The 20,719-nt window shown below is 41.2% G+C and overlaps 1 protein-coding gene across 3 annotated transcripts; it reads right to left on the minus strand.

The window, feature by feature from the left end:
- Positions 1-3,158: 3,158 nt before the first annotated feature.
- PLP1 (proteolipid protein 1) lies at positions 3,159-19,485 on the minus strand. Of its 3 annotated transcripts, none has more exons than XM_039225495.1 (8): positions 19,324-19,485; positions 16,579-16,723; positions 10,547-10,733; positions 9,600-9,756; positions 8,237-8,405; positions 7,372-7,445; positions 6,125-6,190; positions 3,159-5,018 (listed from the first exon to the last, which is right to left on the minus strand). In XM_039225495.1, the coding sequence occupies exons 2-8, from the start codon at positions 16,634-16,636 to the stop codon at positions 4,947-4,949; spliced, it is 783 nt and encodes a 260-aa protein (XP_039081426.1). In that variant the 5' UTR covers positions 16,637-16,723; positions 19,324-19,485; the 3' UTR covers positions 3,159-4,946. The 3 variants fall into 3 exon arrangements, with proteins under 3 accessions (XP_039081426.1, XP_039081424.1, XP_039081425.1); XM_039225493.1 differs by having other exon boundaries at positions 9,495-9,756; XM_039225494.1 differs by lacking the exon at positions 16,579-16,723 and having other exon boundaries at positions 9,495-9,756.
- Between the last annotated feature and the right edge of the window lie 1,234 nt (positions 19,486-20,719).

The raw sequence follows: 20,719 nt of genomic DNA on the forward strand, positions 1-20,719 counted from the left end.
CGAGTCATCACATAGAATTAGAGCCAACTACAAATTTTCAAATATCAGCTGGTTTGTTTGATTTTACTATTGTAACCCTCAGAATCCACCTTTGTGGTTTTCCCCTTTCATGTTTGAAAGCCAGAGTTTCACATAACACATGGAGTATCCGTGAAGCTAGTTCTTTGGAGCCCAGAGCTGGTTTACTGTCCATGTTGGTCAGCAAAACAGTACAAGGCCATTTAACATTTTTCAACCCTAAATATCATAGCACGTCAGCCCTCTTTCTCTCGATACAGACTTGCATGCCTACACCTTATTTTCCTTGACTATTTCTAAAGGGACTATACAAGAGTCTTCCTGATTCTATGTTTTCCACCTTTTCTGTCAAAGGATGTTAGTCTCATTCTTTACCACAAATCCTATTTCCCTCTCTAGCCCTTTTTTGTCTTTAAGTTGAGTTCTATAAGCGCAAAAACTACCCATTTTATTCACTGTTGTATTACCAACACCTAGCATAACACTTGGCACAGAGAATTTATTAAATAAATATTTGTTGAAAGTTTGAATAAGATGTTAATATTGTATTTCTTTTCATTATTTCATAATATGGAAAATGCTTATTTCTTTATCTTATTTTTCTTTCCTTTGGAATAAAGCAGACCAATTGAAGGACTACCAGAGCAGGAACACACAGACACCAAACTTTAGAGGACAACAAAAATTTAGAAGAAGATGGCTTCTTGTTTCAAAGTGAACAAGGAAAATTTTCCCAGTTTATAGATATTGAATTGAATTCCTTACCTGTGTATCAATGTAGGAAAAGGCCAAGTATTAATTTTTAAGTGTAATAATGAATATTTCTTCCATTTATTACTTAACTTTCATCAAGCTAACTCTTAATGTCAAAATAAACACATTATCTGTGCTCATACTAAGGAAATTCAGAGACAAGTGCCTTGTATCTTATACTGCTCTTCCATGACTTCTCAGATTCAGCCTGGATGAAAAGGAAAAGCCATGATGAATAGCCTGTGTTTATAAAAATCCAGATCCATGTGCCCTCTGACTCCCCAGATAACTGAGTGGGTGGAAGCATGCACATGCATTGTGACAGTGTGTGCATAAATACTGTCACATGTAAGGTCAGAAGCAGGGTGACTTGGAGAGAGCAAGTCACAAGTTGTTAGGATTCTAAATTGAAGTTTTGTTTTTACCAGGGCCCTAGAAAACCAGAGCCACATGAAGTCATGACCCTTAAACACCACCTCTCCCACATACTGAGGGGAGAATTCAGATGCCCAATGCAGTCAGCCAGATTGCTTCTTGCATACTCCCTGCCTCCACTCTATTTCACCCTGGAAGACCTCTCTGCTATGGTTGAGGCTGAGTGAGATCTCTGAATGTAAGACATTATATTTATCACCTTTCTACCCATACCACCCCCAAACATGACAAGAGTTAGCACAAAGCTTAGTAGGTGCTCAATAAATTTTTATAGCCTGAATTAATGAGTGAACAAATGTTGTTCTGGCCAAAGCTGCAGTATCCATACCCTGAATAACTGCACTCAGTACTGACCCTGAAGATAGGACAAGCAATACAAATGATACTGTAAGAAAATGTTTCTTGTTTATACTGCTGCATCTTGATCTTTGGCTGATTTAAGCACAAAGAGAGCTCTTTCAGTTCAGAGAAAGGAGATTAATGGTGTGTGGGAGAGCTAAGAACAATGGGCTCAATTGATAGACTGGAGATGCTCTCAGCTTCTGAGAGCTTGGAAACTCCATCTACAGATCAGTCCCAGAGGGCAGAGCCAAATAAGGGCAGATGGAGAACACGGCTTTCTTGGGAACTGGCTTTTTGCTGCTCTGAGGGAAAAGTACATTCACTCTATAGCACCCTGAATCAATGCTCCAAAATATGGTGCTGTGTCCTTGTTTGCCAGGATCTAAAAATAAGTCCTTGTTATATTTTATGCTTTTTGTCTTAAAGGCATCCAACCAGACTTGCTTAAAGAATATTAGTTGTGGTGAAGCAGAATTCAGGAGATTAAATTGAAACTACTATTCAATTGGAGCTCCTTAACTGGTGACTGACTTGTTGCCCCCAGCTACCGTCACCTTTCTCTACAATCTTGCTCATTGCCAGCTGCAACTATGGGACAATGAATCTACTGCTAATTTTAAGGCAACTTTCTTTTGGCTGATCATTAGAGTGCTGTCCAAGAATGCCATATTCTAGCCTAGAGTTGTAAAAAAGATTAAATGCTATGAGGGCTAGTGAGTAGGCTGGCCATCCAAGGTAGTAGGTGTCACTAATTTACTTTAATAGTGCCCTGCCACAGACAACATTTAAATTTACGTTGTCCTTACCATATCTGCCCTGTACCTACCTTAAACCTTTTATCCAGTACTTTTCAGATAAAACTAAGCACTATTCATGTATGAAGCAATGAACATCAAAACAATTGAAAGAGAAAGTAAAAATAACTTAACACACCAGGAAAAAGTAACCATCTTTGAGACTGAATGAACAGAAGACTCTGAAGTACCACTTCTAAAAGAAAGAAAAAAAAAACTTAAAACAGGCATGTATGTCCAAATATACAGGCTTTCACTCTATATTTGACTAGAAGTTCTCACATATTAAGACCTGAGTTCTACAAAAACAACAAAGAAAAACAAACAAACAAAGTCCACCCACGTTCTAGTCCAAGCTCAGATATGTGCTTACTGGGTTTCTTTGGGTAATTTACTTTGACTCTGTTTCAAGCTATAAAAATAGTAGTGATTTATCTATTATATATTTCAGGAAAGTGTAAGAATGACTTGGATGACCTGAAAAATAAATGAGCTTCTTGAACACAGCACAATAAAGGTCTAATTATTTGAGTTTCTTTTGTGGGGTTAAACAAAATAATTCATTCAAAAGACACGATGTTTGATTGAGAACATTCTTAATTTTATTTTTCTTTAATTTTATAAAATACATTTTGTAAGATAAGTTCCTAAAAGTTTATCCTTTATTTGTGTTAAATTGAAATTCTATATCAGAAATGAAGGAAACACTTTCAGTTAACTCTCTTCATATGTGTATATGTGTGTATGTATGCATGGGAGGTTTTCAGGGAAGGGTTGGTTATTTATTATGTTATTAAATCAAAACAAAACACAAGATATGGATTACTTCACTTTCCTTGATCTTGATTGATTTCTTACAGAATCGTTTCCATCTCCTCCCTCTATGCAGCCTGGAAGCTTATCTTGTATACTGGTCTCAAGACAAATATTAAGTATATTTTTGTAAACATCTTACATCTCCTTAAACATTGTTGAAACCACTTTGGTTGGAGGGAACAAAATAGCTCTTTAAAACAAAAGAGCCACCTACAGCAATATCCATAAAATCTTTCTTTCGATAAAGACCACTCAGCCTTTTCTGTTTTTAACCCAAAGTTAACAAACACAGAAAGAGAAGCCTGAAACCTGTCAGTTATTCAAGTTTCAAACTCTTTCCATATTTTAGTTTCCATGGTGGCTGATGGTTAAGGCATTCAGTTATGTGATCTATACTAGGAGAATAACCTATATGTCAAACCTGAGTCTTTACACACCAACGTAACACTGCTAAATCAAATCATCTCTCACTAGCCTAACAAGAACAATCAAATAAGTTATTCAAATAGAGGTTCAATTCACCAAATCTGTTTCTGCAAAGAGCAGAATAATTTGTAGAAAATTAGTAGATGCATGGGACTAGCCAATTTTAAATATTATTTGCAATGTTTAATGTTCAATGTTTATTTGTTAAAGAATCATAATCAAAGAATAATGTTCTAAACCTTTCTGGTACAACACCAAACAAGTGATAAACGAATTGGAAAATGTGAAATATGCATCATTCTGAAACAAATCAAGATCTTCAAATCATCCCCTATGACTGAATGGATAATACCCCATGAAAAGAGCACCATTGTGAAGATATGACAGAGGCCAGAGTATACAACTAATCAACAGAAAAAACACACGCTATCTGAAGAGTTATCTATCCTGTGTCTACCAGAGGGCTAGCTCAGTTTACACCATTAGCCACTAACAACTGCTGTTCCTTAGGACAGTCTTTTTATTTCATATGAGCTAGTTTCTCTCTGTTCTCAGCTCCTCAGAAACCACAGGGCTGTCATGGTAGCTGTTATTAAGGAGAAGGGAGTGAGAAGATGCTGACAACACCCTGCCTCTCTTCTCTAATAAGGTGTAAGGCCAAGTGCCCCTTGGTCCACACAGATACTATGCTCCCTTATGCTATAAGTAAGGTTGGCTGAGTTAGGGCTTAAATAGTCTATCATCATCGGGGTCAGTGCTCTCTTTCTATGGGTAAAAGATCCTTGCTTTGACCCCTTTCTCCCAGCTGCAATAGGTAGATATGGGCAAATGCTCTTATTGTTTTGCTGGCATTCTTTTTTTCTTCTTCTATCTTCAATGGTAATAGGGAGACAGAAGTGGGTTCTTTGTTTTGTACACCAACGAGAATATATTTGGCCCCGATAGATGTCAAAGGAACAAGGTACATCCCTTCTCTCTACCTGAGTATCTTTCTTTGAACTATGTTTCCATCGATGGAAGTGCCCTTTGAGAAGAAAACACTTCCTAATCCTCAGGAGTTGCTTGAAAATTGAATTAGAGCCTCCATTTCTTTGTGACTTGCAGTCGGGGAGTCACCATCTGAAGCATTTCCCATTTCTAGCAGGAACCAGCTGTGAAGCAAAATGACTAAAAGAGGTACATAAGAGGGGAGAGTCCACAGAGAGACATTAATCACCACAAGACTCTCCTTTCTTGTTACACTCATCAAGTAAGAAGAGGGCCAGTCAGTGGCAAAGGCAAAGAGTTAACATGGGAGACACAGCATTGTAGGCTGTGTGGTTAGAGCCTGGTTGTTAGAGAAAGGGAAACTTCTACAGGAGATCAGAACTTGGTGCCTCGACCCATGAGTTTAAGGACGGCAAAGTTGTAAGTGGCAGCAATCATGAAGGTGAGCTGTAGGAACAGAAGAGAAAATATGAGTGAGAGTAGAAAAGAAAGCTCTCTCTCCTGTAAAGCTTTTTAGAAATGAGGAAGGATAGAAATAAAATCAGTTAAATAAAGGAAAACAAACCCTGATCTGTGAAAAGCAGCGTGTCTCAGGCTTTTGTCCTACATACTTGACTAGAAGTCCACTCTGAGACATCTCCTTCTATTCCTCAGGCCCAGAGAATCAACTCAACAAGGATTTATTCCATACCTATGCTAGGCCTAGCACTAGGTTTTCCTCAAGAAAGTGAACAAGGCATGGGCCCTGCCATCATGCTATCCACATGTCTGAGTGACCTGGAGTCTCAGGCTGCTTGCTGCATACACACAGCCACAACATGCAGCACAACCCTCCCTGTTTAATGTGCCAATCTATTTTACAGAGTGAGGAACAACTCAAGCTTGTATAAAAGCCTCAGCAGTACGAGCCAGGTGCTCTGTGAGCTTATCCTTGAACATTCACCACTTATTTAATGACTACAGATAAATTCCTCACCCTCCAGTGCCCTAGGATTTTAATCTGTACAGTGAATGCACTCCATTGGCACTGCACTGTAACACCATCAGGAGGACCTGGGGCATAGAATCACATTATATAAATAACAGTTCTAATAATGTTAGAAGGTCCTCCCATTGTTTTTAGGAGAGTAACTGAATCCTTTGGAGAGTGCCCAGGGTGGATTCATATTTACAGCATATAGAATTCCAGGCTTTGGAAAATCATGTTTAGTAATGTCTCAATGTTCTTGTCACTCATCTGGCCAGGGTGTGCTGCGAATGAACTGCAATTTGTGATTGCAAAGTACTTGTAAATGCTAAATATTATCAGTTATGACTATTAATCTCTTACCTTCTCTTTCCTCACACCATTTTGCTTGTTCCTGTCTAATTTCTGAAGTTTTTCCACTTTGCCAACCCAAAGTAGAAGTTCAGAGTCTATACTTCGTTGTCTCTTCCCAGGTGCTTCTCTCCAGTATTTCAAGGTTAGGAATCTATCTTTTTTGCCTTTCAACATAGCCGTATCCAAGCTATCCCAGGACCATTTATTTGCCAAGGTCATGCAGACAACTCACCAGGGAAACCAGTGTGGCTGCAGCTCCCACAAATGCAGCAATAAACAGGTGGAAGGTCATTTGGAACTGCATGAAAATGCAAAAGAGAGAATAGTTTCTTACAAATGCAAAATTATGTTCTGCTACAGACCATGAATGCTGCTTACTGAATGTGTTAATATCTTTCTCTATGTTAATCCTGCGTCCATAATTAAATTGTTGCTTCTTTGAGTATAGGCCTCCTGTTCTTTAATATACATCACAGCACCTAGCCACATCGCACCCAGAGCACAAAATACTCATAAAATATTTTAATCAACTAGTTCCCTACAGTTATATTCAAGATCCCAAAAATTAAGTCACAGTTTAAAGTTTTTAACTTTTAGGGGTGCCTGGGTGGCTCAGTCAGTTAAGCATCAGACTTCAGCTCAGGTCATGATCTCACAGTTCGTGGGTTCGAACCCCATGTCAGGCTCTGTGCTGACAGCTCAGAGCCCGGAGCCTGCTTCAGATTCTGTGTCTCCCTCCCTCTCTGCTCCACCTCCCAACTCATGCTCTGTTTCTCTGTCTCAATAATAAATAAACATAAAAAAATTTTTTAACTTTCAAAGTTACTGCCATCTTCCTCAGGATTTTATTCCCCTGCCTCATTTGTATATAATATCCAATCCAAATACAATGTTTTTCCCTTTCAAATGCACTTTTTGTTTTTACTTCTCATTAGAGATGGAGAGATTCCAAACTGAAAGTGTTTTTGTAAAACCTATGAGTGTCTCTATGCACAAATAATTTTCTTGATAAGGTTTTTAACTAAGAGAATAAAAATTTCATTTGGGGTATTTTGTCATTAAGCTCTATCTTTTCCTAAAGCTAAAAATTTCTCCTTTAATGAAGGAAGTCTCGGTATGGAAGTCTTTCTATGCAGCTCTAAGGAAAATAGATGGTTTTTTATATTTTTTAATGTTTATTTATTTTTGAGTTACAGAGAAGGAGCAGGAGAGGGAGACACAGAATTCAAAGCAGGCTCTGAGCTGTCAGCACAGAGCCCAACACAGGGCTCGAACTCACGAACCGTAAGACCATGACCTGAGCCAAAGTCAGATGCTAAACCAACTGAGCCACCCAGGCACCCTGGAAAATAGATGCTTTAATAGCAACACTCAAAATCCAGCAAATAGAAACTGTGGTCTTTAAAATTAAGGACATGGGTAGAAATTTGTATGGTACTAGCCAATTCCATTGTAAAATAATTCAAATGGCCCACTCACCTCAGCTGTTTTGCAGATGGACAGAAGGTTGGAGCCACACACCTTGCCAGGGAAAGCATTCCATGGGAGAACACCTGAGTAAGACACATAGGTCAACCAGGGTGAGTTTTGTGAGTTGTGGGGCCCCATGAAGATTTTCTTTTAGAGCCCTTCTTCTATCTTTAATCATTCTGGATGAAAATTGGGTCTTACTAACAATCAGGATCCCTTTTTTGTAAAAATTTGCTAAAGAAGAAGAAGGAGGAAGAGGAGGAGGAGAAGAAGGAGAAGAAGAAGGAGGAGGAAGAGAAGAAGAAGGAAGAGGAGGACAAGGAGGTGGTGGTACTGAACAGTTGTGTAATCTTGTGTTTGTCATTAAAATCTGCTGCTTCTGTATTGGGAACAGCAGTCAACCAGGTTAGAGCAGTGTGAACAGCCAAGAAAACTCCCACCACTTCCAAGAGAAGTTCCCTTCCCAGAGAAGAAGTCTCTCCAATTTCAGGGGAGAAGGATTAAAAAACTAAGATCCAGGTGTCCATAATATTTTCCCCTATAACTATCACCCTCATTATTCTAAGTATAGACCAAATAAATAGTGTTTTTTTTTAAAAAAAAATAATGTTTTATTTATTTGTGAGAGAGAGAGAGAGAGAGAGAGAATGAGCAGGGGAGGGTCAGAGAGAGAAGGAGGTATAGAATCTGAAACAGGCTTTAGGCTCTGAGCTAGCTGTCAGCACAGAACCCGATGCAGGGCTCGAACCCACAAACCATGAGATCATGACCTGAGCCAAAGTCAGACGCTTAACCGACTGAGCCACCCAGGTGCCCCAATAAATAGTGCTTTTTTAGGGGGTAGGGAAGCCAAAGTACCCATACCCTAACTTACCATACATTCTGGCATCAGCACAGAGACTGCCTATACTGGCAGAGGTCTTGCTGGGGAAGGCAATAGACTGGCAGGTGGTCCAGGTGTTGAAGTAAATGTACACAGGCACAGCAGAGCAGGCAAACACCAGGAGCCACACAACAGTCAGGGCATAGGTGATGCCCACAAACTAAAACAATTGAAATGGAGTGGTTAGAAATCAATATCAGCCTGCAGATGTTGAAACACAAACTAGGAGCTCCTGGAGAGGCATGTGCCAGATATGAAACCAGATTTCAGAGATCTCCACCAAATGAAATTAGTTAAGCAGGGCACCTCTGCCAAATTTCATTGGCAGTATCTACTAGAAAACTGGCCCCAAGTGTGATTGAGGGTAGGGGGAATGGGTGGGAGTTGGAGTGAGGAGGATCCCTGGGTTAGAGAGGCTTCAGGAGATTTTTTGGGCAGATAAGGTGTAAAGAAATCAAAACAGATCTTGAAAGAAAGTCGTGCCATTTCTTACCTTAGGCTGAGCTTATAAAATGTTCCTTGTCATAGGACTTTTGATCCCTAGTCATTAAGCAAAGCCAATAGGAGATTTAAATACCAGATCCAAATACCTTTCTAAGCCAACTGCTGGCCACAAAGACATCACCATAATCCATATATATACAACCCCCAAAGGATATTAACTCTGGAGACTGAAAACCAATGTGTGCCTCAATAGAAGCATGGATAGCCCTCAAATATGAAGCATTAAAAATGCAGATCTATGCTAGTTCCCTCTGGGGCCTCCAACAGAGTAAAAACCCAGAATACTGTGAATTCCACCTTGGAGTCAATTATTTAATTTCCATGATCCACCCTCTCTCTCAGATCAAGTACCTGCATCTCAATTCCATCAGTAGCATTTTAGATTCTTAGGCAGTCAGATCTAATCTTGTTGTGGTCCCTGCTAGAAGGAGAGTAAGGGAATACCAACAGATGTCTTAGAAATGGTCTGATTGTATGAAGTGTCCACAAAACCCATGCTTTTTCTTTCTTTTTCTTTTCTTTTTTTTTTTTTTTTATGAAATTTTCTAGGGAACTTTTGAAAGTTGAGCTAAGCCAGCTGGGCACCACGTTCTTCCTGACCTTTCGTTCGGCTGTAGCCATCACTTCCTCACTCAAAAGCCAGGCCCCTAGAGAGGACCCAACCTTGGGAGGGGATGAGGCCACAGACTCACGCCCAATTGTCCCCCACCCCTTGTTATTGCCACAAAATCCTGAGGATGATCACCTTGTCGGGATGTCCTAGCCATTTTCCCAAACAATGACACACCCGCTCCAAAGAATGAGCTTGATGTTGGCCTCTGGAACCCCTCCCCTTCTGGCCCCCTGTTACCGTTGCGCTCAGGCCCTTGCCGCAGATGGTGGTCTTGTAGTCGCCAAAGATCTGCCTGACTGCACCGGTGGTGTAGAAGCCCTCAGCCAGCAGGAGGGCCCCATAAAGGAAGAAGAAAGAGGCAGTTCCATAGATGACATACTGGAAGGCATGGATCCTGCATTAACAGATAGACAAAAAATATCAGGAAATCTTATTAATGGAGGACCCAGTTAGGATCCTTCTTGCAAAAGTAAGGTGGACACTTCAATGGGCACCTAAACAAGGCTAGGGATGCTTTAGAAGAATCACTAGGTTCCTTCTCAACCTCTCCGTCTTATCTTTATTGAAGTAAAGAAAGAGCGTGGCCAGTAGTACATGCTCCTCCACCCACCCCTTGCTTACCCTGTGACCTGAAGAATGAGGGCCTTATTCTCCTTGGCCTGACCCTTCAGAGATATTCCTTCAATAGGAGAAAGAAGATAGGAGCTAGACCAGGAGGATGATGGACGAAGAAACAGGGGTCTAACATGCTCTAAGAACAGGAAAGCCTTAGTACGGGGGCCTGAGCAGAATTAAATGGTATGTCAAACCAAGAGCAGCAGCCACAGTTCAGTCATTGGACCTTCCCTGAGTTCTCCATACCTATCACTGTAGAGGCTCCAACTGAGTCAATGTTAACCCTATGGGCAGAAGTTAGAACATATGGGACAAAGCAAGTACAGTGGGGGGTGGAGGGGCATAAGAAGTGGGCTGGCCAGCAAACAAATCTCCCATTTCTGAATTTGGCACTTCCCTCTCATTCAGGACTGGGGCATAGGTGAAATCTGCAAATAGAAGAAAGATTCAGAAATCCTGTCTGGCTCTACACTAATCCCCTACTAATCACTAAGGTACTGATGAGTCCTGTATGTCTCCAGGGAGAGAGGGAAAGAGAGGGGGGTTCATGTAGGATGACAGGTACTTACACATTGATGAGATATTCATAGTCCTGGTAGTTTTTGGAGAAATAGGTCTCAATTAGCTTTTCTGTGCCAGTGAGTGCTTCATGTCCACAGCCACAGAACAGTGCCACCCCAAAGAAACACAATCCAGTGGCCACCAAGGAAGCAAAGGGGGCCCCTACAAGACATCTTGCACAGCACTCTAACAAGCCTGGGGAAGATGGAGGGGAAAAGTCAGGTATGTTCCATAAGAAGCTTGTGCTACTCATACTTCTTTGTCAGACCAGTTAAGCCCTGTGCTCACATGCACAGATGGAGTAATCACCCCACAGTCCAAAAGCAGAAGAGTCTGACAGACTAAAGCAGTTTAGGCTTCTGGAATGTGAGATTGACCCCAAAACCATTACTTTGTTGTATTATCTTTTTTTGGACTTTTTTTATTTTTAAATTTAAATCCAAGTCAGTTAACTTATAGTGTAATAATGACTTCGGAAGTAGAATTTAGTGATTCAGCACTTGCATATAACACCAGTGCTCATCACAACAAGTGCCTTCCTTAATGCCCATCCTCACCCAATACTCCTCCAGCAATTGTCACTTTATTCTTGAAAATAAATCCTTACATTTAATCCACAGAATGTATGTGGGTCTTTTTTATAATTAGTCATTGAAGGGGCACCTGGGTCTCTCAGTCGGTTAAACATCTGACTTTGGCCCAGGTCATGATCTCACAGTTCATGAGTTCAAGCCCTGTGTTGGGCTCTATGCCAACAGCTTGGATCCCGAAGACTGCTTCAGATTTTGTGTATCCTTCTCTCTCTCTGCCCCTCCCCCCCCTCACACTCTGTCACTGTCTCTCTCCCAAAAATAAACATTTTAAAAAATTTTTAAATAATAATTAGTCATTGAAGTAGTATGCTGGGGAGATTATGCAATCATCCTCTCCATTCTTATCATTCTGATTTGTTTGTTTTAGTCGTTTATCAGCTCTTATGGAGTACTTACTATATGCCCAGTATTGTGCTACATGTTATGTAGGATGTGAAAATATAAAAGACATGGACTGTGCCATATGAAAGTCTTTTGTTTACTAAGGAATAATGAGATAGGTAAATCTAATATTTTCAACAATTTCAGACAGTCAAAGAAGTGGCTACAGAGGATAAATGCAACAAGAGTTCCAGGAAAGGATGGGTGCAGGCCAGAGATACTGGTATTGTCAGACAAGATTTGAGCTTGAAGAGAATTCCAGGTGGGAGAAACTTTGGAAATTGTATGCTCCTGGATATTTCTGAATACTGTGTGTATTTGCTGCATGGAATGCTTGTTTCTTCATCATCTAGAATATTATGTGAACAGTCCAAGAGGAAGGTGACTATTATTCACAGTAATAAAAATGCAAGCTTAATGATTTTAGAACACCTTGCATAACTGATTTGTCCCCCTATGTTGCAGCTTGGCCAATGTCTGCACCTTCAGGCCTACACTGGAGTTCTGTCAAAACAGCTACAAAAAGACTCTATACAAAGTCAGCAAAGCATGAAACATCTTTCTGGCATGATGAAAACACACTAAAGCCTGGGAACACAGGTGTCTGAAAGTGCTTAGAGTCCCTGAGATCCCAAGACCTGTTATCCCAGGCCACATGCCAATGTTGCTGAGAAACAAGAAAGGCACACAAGAAGTCATAGGCTCTGAGAACAGCTGTGCCCCAAGTACTAGCCCCATGTCTAAGTGCCACATGGAGCAAAACGTAACAAATGTCAAGTAGATGGTTGACTAAATGAGGAAAGGATTGCTTCTTTTGGCCACTTGGCCGTATCCCAAATATATATATATGCTATCTGGTTTTATATATCTATTCATATATAACATTTTGTATATATCACATGTATATATGGATTATATACAAATATACAGTTGATGTGCTAAGAAGCTGCTTTTGAGAAAGCATTTTGGAAATCCTTATAAAAATAAAGCAAATTGTACTAATTTCTACTTTTGAATTTTTATCAAAGCTCACTTGTCTATACCATGGTAGCAAGGACTGGGGGAATCATTTGCCCAACTCTCTTAATACTAGTAGTTTCTTTTTAGCCCTATGTGCTTAAACATCTGTTGGTTTGCATGACCGATACAATGTGAACAGATTTTGAAGGACCAAATGATCTCTGATGGGAAAGTTGAGGTAAATAAAAACATTTGTCTCTGGTCTCAGAGCCACAGAATGAGTGAGTTCTATTACTTATCATCCCCTAAAATTACAACCCTTCCTTGGTCCTCAAAGATTCTGTTATGTAACACCAGAGATGAGGCTCAGAAGCCTCAGAAGCAAGCAGAGTAAGTAGCTAACATTTGCAGCAGAACTGAATTTTCATCCTTTTCCAAAAACTTAAGAAATACTTTCAGAAAATTTGGCCTCTATGAAAAGCAATCAATTTGTAGCTGTGCTGCTGTAAATGGAGGCAGTGTTTACTTAGTATGAACTTTGTGGTAGTGCCTGGTAAGAGTGCCTCATCAAATCTGGTCCATGGTGGGGGAGAGGGGGCACGTGAGTGTGTTTGCATGTACACGCATGTATGCATGCAAATGTGCACATGCACACATGTATATACAAGAAAGAAACACAGCAGATGAAATTGATCATTGTTCTCAGGAAACATTGGAGAAATTGATCTTCCTCTTTCTCAACAGGTTAAGATACTAGATGCATCCTGTAAGTCAATAAAAGGAGCTGGAAATAAACAGTGCTTTCCTACTCTGTCTATTCAACTCTTCCCCACCCCAAAACTCTTGGACTTTTCTAGTAAAGAAGGTCTCTGAAGCCTGAGGGTTGGGGGAAGAGAAGTTCAGTGACCCCACTGTTCCCTCTCTCCCCAGCACAGGGTCAGGGCTTGGACAGAGCCCTCCAAAGCTCCCCTGAACAAAGAAGCCTTGTTTTTGCCTGAGATCTCAGGAGCCTCATTGGTATTCTGCAGGGGCCTGCAGGCCTGGGGGTGGGGAGGGGGTCAGACCCAGGGAACAATGGCAGAACTGTTTATTTAGCCCAGAGTAAGGAGAGCCATCCACACTAGCAAGTGACCATCCTGTGCCACTCACTCACCCAGCTTTTTCACCCTGGGAAATGCTAAACAGTCCAGGTGTGATTAGGGATGAAGGAACTTGAACTCTTGCTAGCCAAACATGGAATCCACTCTAAGTTTTAGCTAATGTCCCCACCAGGGTTGTAAAGGTTAGGAAAAATCCTCTTTAGTGAATCAAATTCCTTGATCATCATCCAAGTATCCAGAGTGTCATATGGAGTATCTTTACTGAGTGATAAAGGGCTAAGCCTTGAGAGCAACTCTGGATCATCAACTGATATACTTTCTTTTTACATACATTTTTCCTCTATTCTCTTAGACCTCAATTAATTTAACACTCCTTTTCTGCTCCACTGCCATTCAAAGCAAGGGTCAAGAGGGACATAAGTTTCAGTGAGTCTTTAATGTGGAGTTGGAAATAAATGGCCCCGGATAAATCTATCACTCTGGAGTTCTACATAGTTCAACAATATCGGCATACACATTACATGTCCATCTTTTTGTGATCAAAATGAAATGTTGGTTCTGGGGCCATTTAAGTTCAGCAGAAGTGAAGAGTCTCAGTCAGTCTGTTGAAGCAAAACCTCAACTTTTGAATTCCAAAGGGAAAAACTCAGAACATGCAAAAAAATGTGTCTTCATCAAAGTAGTTGACAATCCAAACATTCTGAGAAAGGTCCATTGGGTTCACTTTGATTTTTTACAGCCCAAGAAATATCCTTGGGAATGTGTGAACAGTAGCCTGAAACCACAAGCTCTCCATTTCAGAACGTTTCATGGTTGAAAGGGTATTGGTTTGATTTAGGAAGGCTATAAGGGATTCTGGAGAAGTTCTTTGGCTCTCTCAAGAGACATGGTCATGTTTCCAGGCTAAAGACAGACTGTCACATGGTAGAGTTGGCACAAAAGAACTGTATAGTAATAATATTGGCCAATGCAACTCAATTGGATTAAACTGACTGACTCTGATGATAGGTCATTGAGAAAAATAAAGACCCTTCCCAGTGTTTTCCTTTAATTTCTTTTGATGTGGATTCAGTAAAATTATTAAGCATATTTGCAGTAAGGTAGGCACTGTGAGAAACAAAAGGGAATTATGAAGTCCAGTCCCTTTCTTCAATGACCCTTCAGTCTTGTTGGGGAAAAAAAACTTGTGTCTGTGAACCGAAGACCAAAGCTACCTATAACCTAGTGTTAAAATGTATATGACCAAGTCCTCTGGGCAAAATGTGTAGAGGGTAAATACTCAGTGTTGGCTAGATTTATCTGCAAACTTCCAAAATGAGTCTAATCAATCTGTGATGGAACTTCAAACCCTTCTCACCAATGCTCTTCACAGGAATCTTACAAATATCAACAGGACCATTGTTACGTTTATCCAGATCAAAACCATGTCTATCCAAGGGACTGTGTTGATCCTTATGCTGTCTCTTTAAGCAGAAGCCAAGAGCTCCCAAGCCCTCCCTCCTTTCCCATGCCCTGGGCATGGCTCAAGGACCAGCTCCATGATGGAAATTCAGTGTGAATCTGGGAACTCATCAAAGGGAGGAGAGGAAGGGCTTTCATCGAAAGAGATGGTAGAAAGAGACCAATTGTGCCTTGCACAATTCTCAGCCTGTCCCTTGAATTCAGCTGACAAAGGGAGAGATAGAAGAACCCTATACAATAGAGCTAAACAACAGGCAGGCTCATTGAGCAAAAAACTGGCCCCATCTCCCTAAGTCTCTAATCTGCACTACAATTTTACCCTCCTCCTAGAACCCACCCCTAACCTCACTCCATGAACAGAGGCCTCTTGATTGGGGCCTATAACAGTTGACAGGGCCAAGATGCTAGAGCAGCCGTGACTGGTACTGGGGATGGATGGGGATCAGGGGGTGGGTTCTAAGAGTAAAACAACAATCATCAGGAGGTGCCAGAGACAAAGACTTTTACTTCTGGCCTTATCCTGGTCAGACAAAGCCCTGCCTATAATCTCATTTTTCCTACATGAGCTCAGCACCTATACCACATTCAAGTGCTGGAAAGGGGCCCTGCAGCCACTGAAGCATGGGAACATAAGCCTGCTGGATAATCAAATTATATGGATAAAGTTAAATAAAAAAAGAATCTCAGCCTCTTCTTTGGACAGAAATTATATTATTATTACCATAGCAACAGCATTTGGGACAATTTGTTTCCTATACTCCCTACTCCTCCCCAAACACACACACACACACACACACACACACACACACACACACACAAATGTACACACGCACATGTGACAATTTATGCCCAAACATATGGAGATTGGAATAGAAGTGTGATTGTTAAACTGTCCCTGACACACTGTCTTCATCTTGCCCACTTATGCAGAGGTGAAAAAGTACCTGGCAATAAGCTAAGAGATAACATGTTCTATACCTTATTTCTTAGGTCAGTCTCTCACCATTTTTTTCTCTCTCCTTGGTTGCAGTGTAAAGCTGATCTGCAGAACCTTGTTCTCTTCCTTGGGATGTTACTGACTCTTTTCCACAGCCCTTTCTAGCAGAGAGCTCAGAGGCAAGTGCAGAGCTGAGATATCACCCTTAGGTCCATTTTCAAATAGCCAAGGAGGAATTAATCAATCAGTACTTGCACAGCTTTTGAGGTAAGTTTAACACTAGGTAGGCCCTAACAGTGGGAAAGAAAGGGAAACTTGCTCTGTTTTCTTCCCAGGCTGATGTGACCATTCCTGACCATATCGCTTCCCTGACTTGATTTTCTCTGAATCTGAAGTTTTGTGGGCAAGGATGACATTTCTACAGTTGCTTTCTTTCAAAACCAAGAACTATACCCTGACTATGGTTTTCAGGGTTTCAAGATAATACAAAAAAAGGCAACAGGGAAAAAGACACCACTGGCTGGGTGCCAGTGCCTTGATGGGTTTAGACACTATCTTTCCCCTCCCACCCATCTCCCAGGGGGTTCTTAGGCCTTATTACTACTCACATAGCTTTGAAAGAGTAGTTCTAGTTGTCAGGCTGTTGAGTAAACTTCTGGCTTTCATCGTGCAGAACCAGGGCAAAGGCTCCTCCAAGCAGAGCAGGCCTTTCAGTCTGCCTAACTCTCCAAGATCTCCTCTGGCTCTGCAGGGCTAAGGTGAGAAATGGGGTGGGGAAGGCTGTCCATGATCATTTTAGTCAGTGTCTCTAGGAAGATTAAGTGAGTGTGCTGGTTTGGATCTGGTTTCTTTTTAGCTCTTGGCATTCTTATGGCATTCTTGCCATCCTAGTAGGATTCAGTTTGTCTTCAGAAATTCTGTAAAACTGGACCCCTTCTCTGCCTCAACATTTCTTGCCTGAGCTACCCTCACTTAGTCTGCACCAGCCAAAACTATACTGCTCGGCAAAGAACCACCTTTGGAAGGAAGCATCATAGTCTGGTTACCAGGGTAACAGCCACTGTTCTCAGACAACAGGCTTGCAGGAGCCAATGTTTTGCTGTTCAGAAATGGCATTGTGTTACTGAGCAGAGAATAATCAGCTATTGCCCTTCAGCTTTTTTCTGGTTTTTTTGTTATCCCAAAGACTCATTTGGAACATTCCCCTCCCAAGTTGGGAAAAGGTTTAATGAACTGCCATTTCCCCTATAAACCTTTTGTATAGACAATACTGAATTCAGTGTTCTTCTTTGTTTCCCATCCTACAGGATTCTATCTGGTCGAGGTAGTGAGCTCTCTTTTTCTGGAGGTGATTAAACAGAGGCCATAGGGACATTTAATTGTCTGTTGTAGAAGGGGATCCTGCCTTGAGAGTTGGCTCAGGCAGATTCTAAAGTTCCTTCAAATCCCAGATTCCATTATACAATTTGTCTACTACAATTGTTAAACAGCAACGCACTCCATGTCAGAAGTAGTAGCAGTACATACAGTACCTTGTTAGAGATGGTATATTCTTTATAAAGTACTTGAGATACTTTGTTATTGAATAATTGAAAACCCAATGGCTACTCTATCATGTGCACCTGACCCAAAGATTGCCCACCCCCAGGATCTGAGGTCTAATACAAAATTTCAGCTTTGTCCTTATCTGTGGCAATTTCCCCTGGAGGAAATCATCCAGCCTCCATAATAGGAAACTGTTCCTGTGGTCACCTCATTTGGTCCTGCTTTTTCCTCAGGGCTTTCACCCTCTGAGGAAGTAATATTTAGCATCATTCTTTACTCTCTCTCTATTTTTTAATTCACAACCTACCCAATCAGCTGCCTGACATTAGGTAGGGTTCCTGATGTTACCAAGGGTAGGAACTGAGTTTCTCCAACATTCACCTCTTACCTGGCTACACTCAGTTGTCAAATGTTTCTTAGTGAAGTTCACAAAGTATACACAAAGAAAGCCCAAACCACTTTGGAAAGAGTTAAGAGTCAGCTTATCATGCATTATTGTATAATAAATGGTATTATCATTATTTACAATGGTTAAAGAGCTTGCTTATTTTCAAAGGACACCCACACCATTATTACTTGATTTTCACAACCCCAAAAGTAGACAAAGCAGTTATTGTTATCTCCGTTTTCCAGAATATGAAGTGATAATTCACAATGACCAACCCTGTGGTCATGAAGTTCATTAGTGGCAGATCTGAGATTCGAACCTGATTGTGTTGACTCTAGCCCTGCCCTCTTAATTATCTATGCTGAAAACATGCTTCAAAAATCTCTCTCAGGATGAAACAACCTAAAGGCTGACACCAGCATAATATAATTGGAAAACTTTTTCTGTGGATGTTTTTGTAGTCTTCTGGGTACTACATTTGATGGTGAATACATACAATTATTGATTCTCATTTCATTTGGGATTAGTTCAAGCGGCTACTCTTCTTTTGCCAAATGTGAACAATCTCTACACATCTCTGTGACATCCTGTGTGGACAAAGACCCTCATGCTCTGTACACTTGCTCTAAGTAGACACTACAAAAGATCAGATAGCTTCTCTCTTTGTTCATGGTACCTGGAGAAGCCCTTAGTACTCAACCAAGTCAGCAATATCCTTAAGGTCCCAGAAGACTTCTTGTCATAGGAGGGATTTAGAGTCTGAATCATGCCCTCAGAAAGGCTAAGTCTATGATACTTGTTAGATATGATCACCCATATATGTACACGTGCGCGCGCACGCACACACGCACACACACACACACACACACACACACACACACACACACACCATATCCAGTGAGGCCTTTATTTTCATTTCCTGAATCTGAGATTGGCCTTCTCAGCCATAGCCAAGCCTGAATTCCATCTTGCTCAATTCCCCAATTTCCTTCTGATGCCAAAGAGGGTCCAAATTTCATATCAAGCAAGCAGTCATTTTATACATCTGACAACACTCAGTTGTCGCCAGAAAAACCAAGGATGTCAGCTGACCCAGCCATTACCAGGGCCTAGGAACTGGGGAAAAGAGAAGGTAGAGGGAAGTGAGGGGGTAGGAGGACACATGACCATATCAAACCCTCTGGGCACTCTCTCCAAGGATCTGTGGTACTCTACACGTGCTGCTCGAGTTCTTTGGCAATAAAGCATCATTCTCAGTACAGCAGAGAAGGAGTTAACCTAATTGAGTGCTATGGAATTAAAGACAAGTGCCAAAACAACTCATTGAAACCATTGGAAGCCCCATACCCTAGAGTAGGAAATTGTCTTGCAAATTTCTGTTCCTGCTTGAATCTTCCATGCTAAAGTTTTTGAAACTCACCCATTTCTTTGGAACTCTGACTCCAATTGTAGCCGGCTGGCTAGTTTGCTTTGCGGCTGACTTTGTTCAGCTGGAAGGATCTTGGTCTCTCCAGTCTCCTTCTTCAGTCCTTTACTTTTTCTCTCTGAGTATCTTTGTCTTTTCCTGCAATGAAAAGGGCTTTCTGACTGACAGCCAACCCCCTTAAAGAGACAGGCCCTGCTTTCCTCCTCCTCTCCTCCTCCCTTTCTCCTCCCCTTGTCCCCACCTCCTAAGGGATACTCCCTTCTCTAAGAGCACTATCTTCTCTTTCTGCCTTTCACTACCAATTGTTTCATTTTCTGTATTTCTGGTTTTCTCTAAGCCTTCTCTGTGTGAAATTTCACTTTGATGCAGAGACGTCTGAAAATGAGGTTTGGGGGTAGAAATAAGAAAAAAAAAAGAGGTCCTAGAAGCCTCCAAGTGATGCTTGGATTTATTTGGTGTAGGATGTTGCAGCACAAGTGTCATAAGCGATGGAAGGTGTAACCCTGGCCAGGGTGTCAGGGTCAGAAACCTAGATGCTATTCCCGGAGTACTTCCAACTCTGCTCCAACCCCACACCTCACTCTTAGCTGCTCTTGGCCCTTTATACCTTTCCCCTCCCTACCTAACTTTTAGTAAATAAACATCCCTCCCTCTACCAGCTCTAAGAAACATAATAGAGAAGAAAATTTTGTCTTTTAAAATAATTCCTTCCAAATCCTTCTTGGTTTCAACTGAATTAGCACAAAACACAAGCTGTTGATTCCACGAACAGATGTTTTACCAGCAACAATTATAATGTTTTTATAGAAAGGATAATAGAGACCCAGAGAGGGGATGAGACCTATGCAGAATAAGGAAAAGAGAAGGTCAGAGTTAAGGGTATGGGTGATTTCCAAGAATGGTAATTGACTTTGAGACAAATCACTAACATGATCTAGGAATCAGGTGGTCAATATTCCATCCTGAGACTGTAGTGTCATCAAAGAGCTAAGGCCAGGCTGGTGAGAGGTAGGGGGTGGGTTGGGGTGAAGCAGCGGTGGCCAATGAAGGTAGAGAAAAGGGGGAAATAAATATAGTCCTTGCCTCAGAGAAAAAACACTAAGAAAAAAATGGCCAAGCAACAAAAACAGGGAACAATGTATGAAACCTGCCTTTCCAATACTTATTCCTAAAGATTGGGAAGGTATTTGAGCGCGCATTGTTAGGTGGGATTAGTCTGGGAAGGTTTTCTAGAAAATGTGAATCTTAACAGTGTCTATCTAGGCTCCTTGTTAGTGCTCTCTTTCCCTTCAGGGGCCTCAGAGAGATACCACTCTGTTCACCTTGAGGCCCACATCCTCCCATGGATGGCCTATGAAGAAACTGGTTGACATGTAACTGAAGGAATATT

The sequence above is a fragment of the Hyaena hyaena genome, unplaced genomic scaffold, assembly GCF_003009895.1.
Source record: "Hyaena hyaena isolate Hyena2069 unplaced genomic scaffold, ASM300989v1 scaffold_2236, whole genome shotgun sequence".
In the NCBI taxonomy this organism is placed as follows: domain Eukaryota; kingdom Metazoa; phylum Chordata; class Mammalia; order Carnivora; family Hyaenidae; genus Hyaena; species Hyaena hyaena.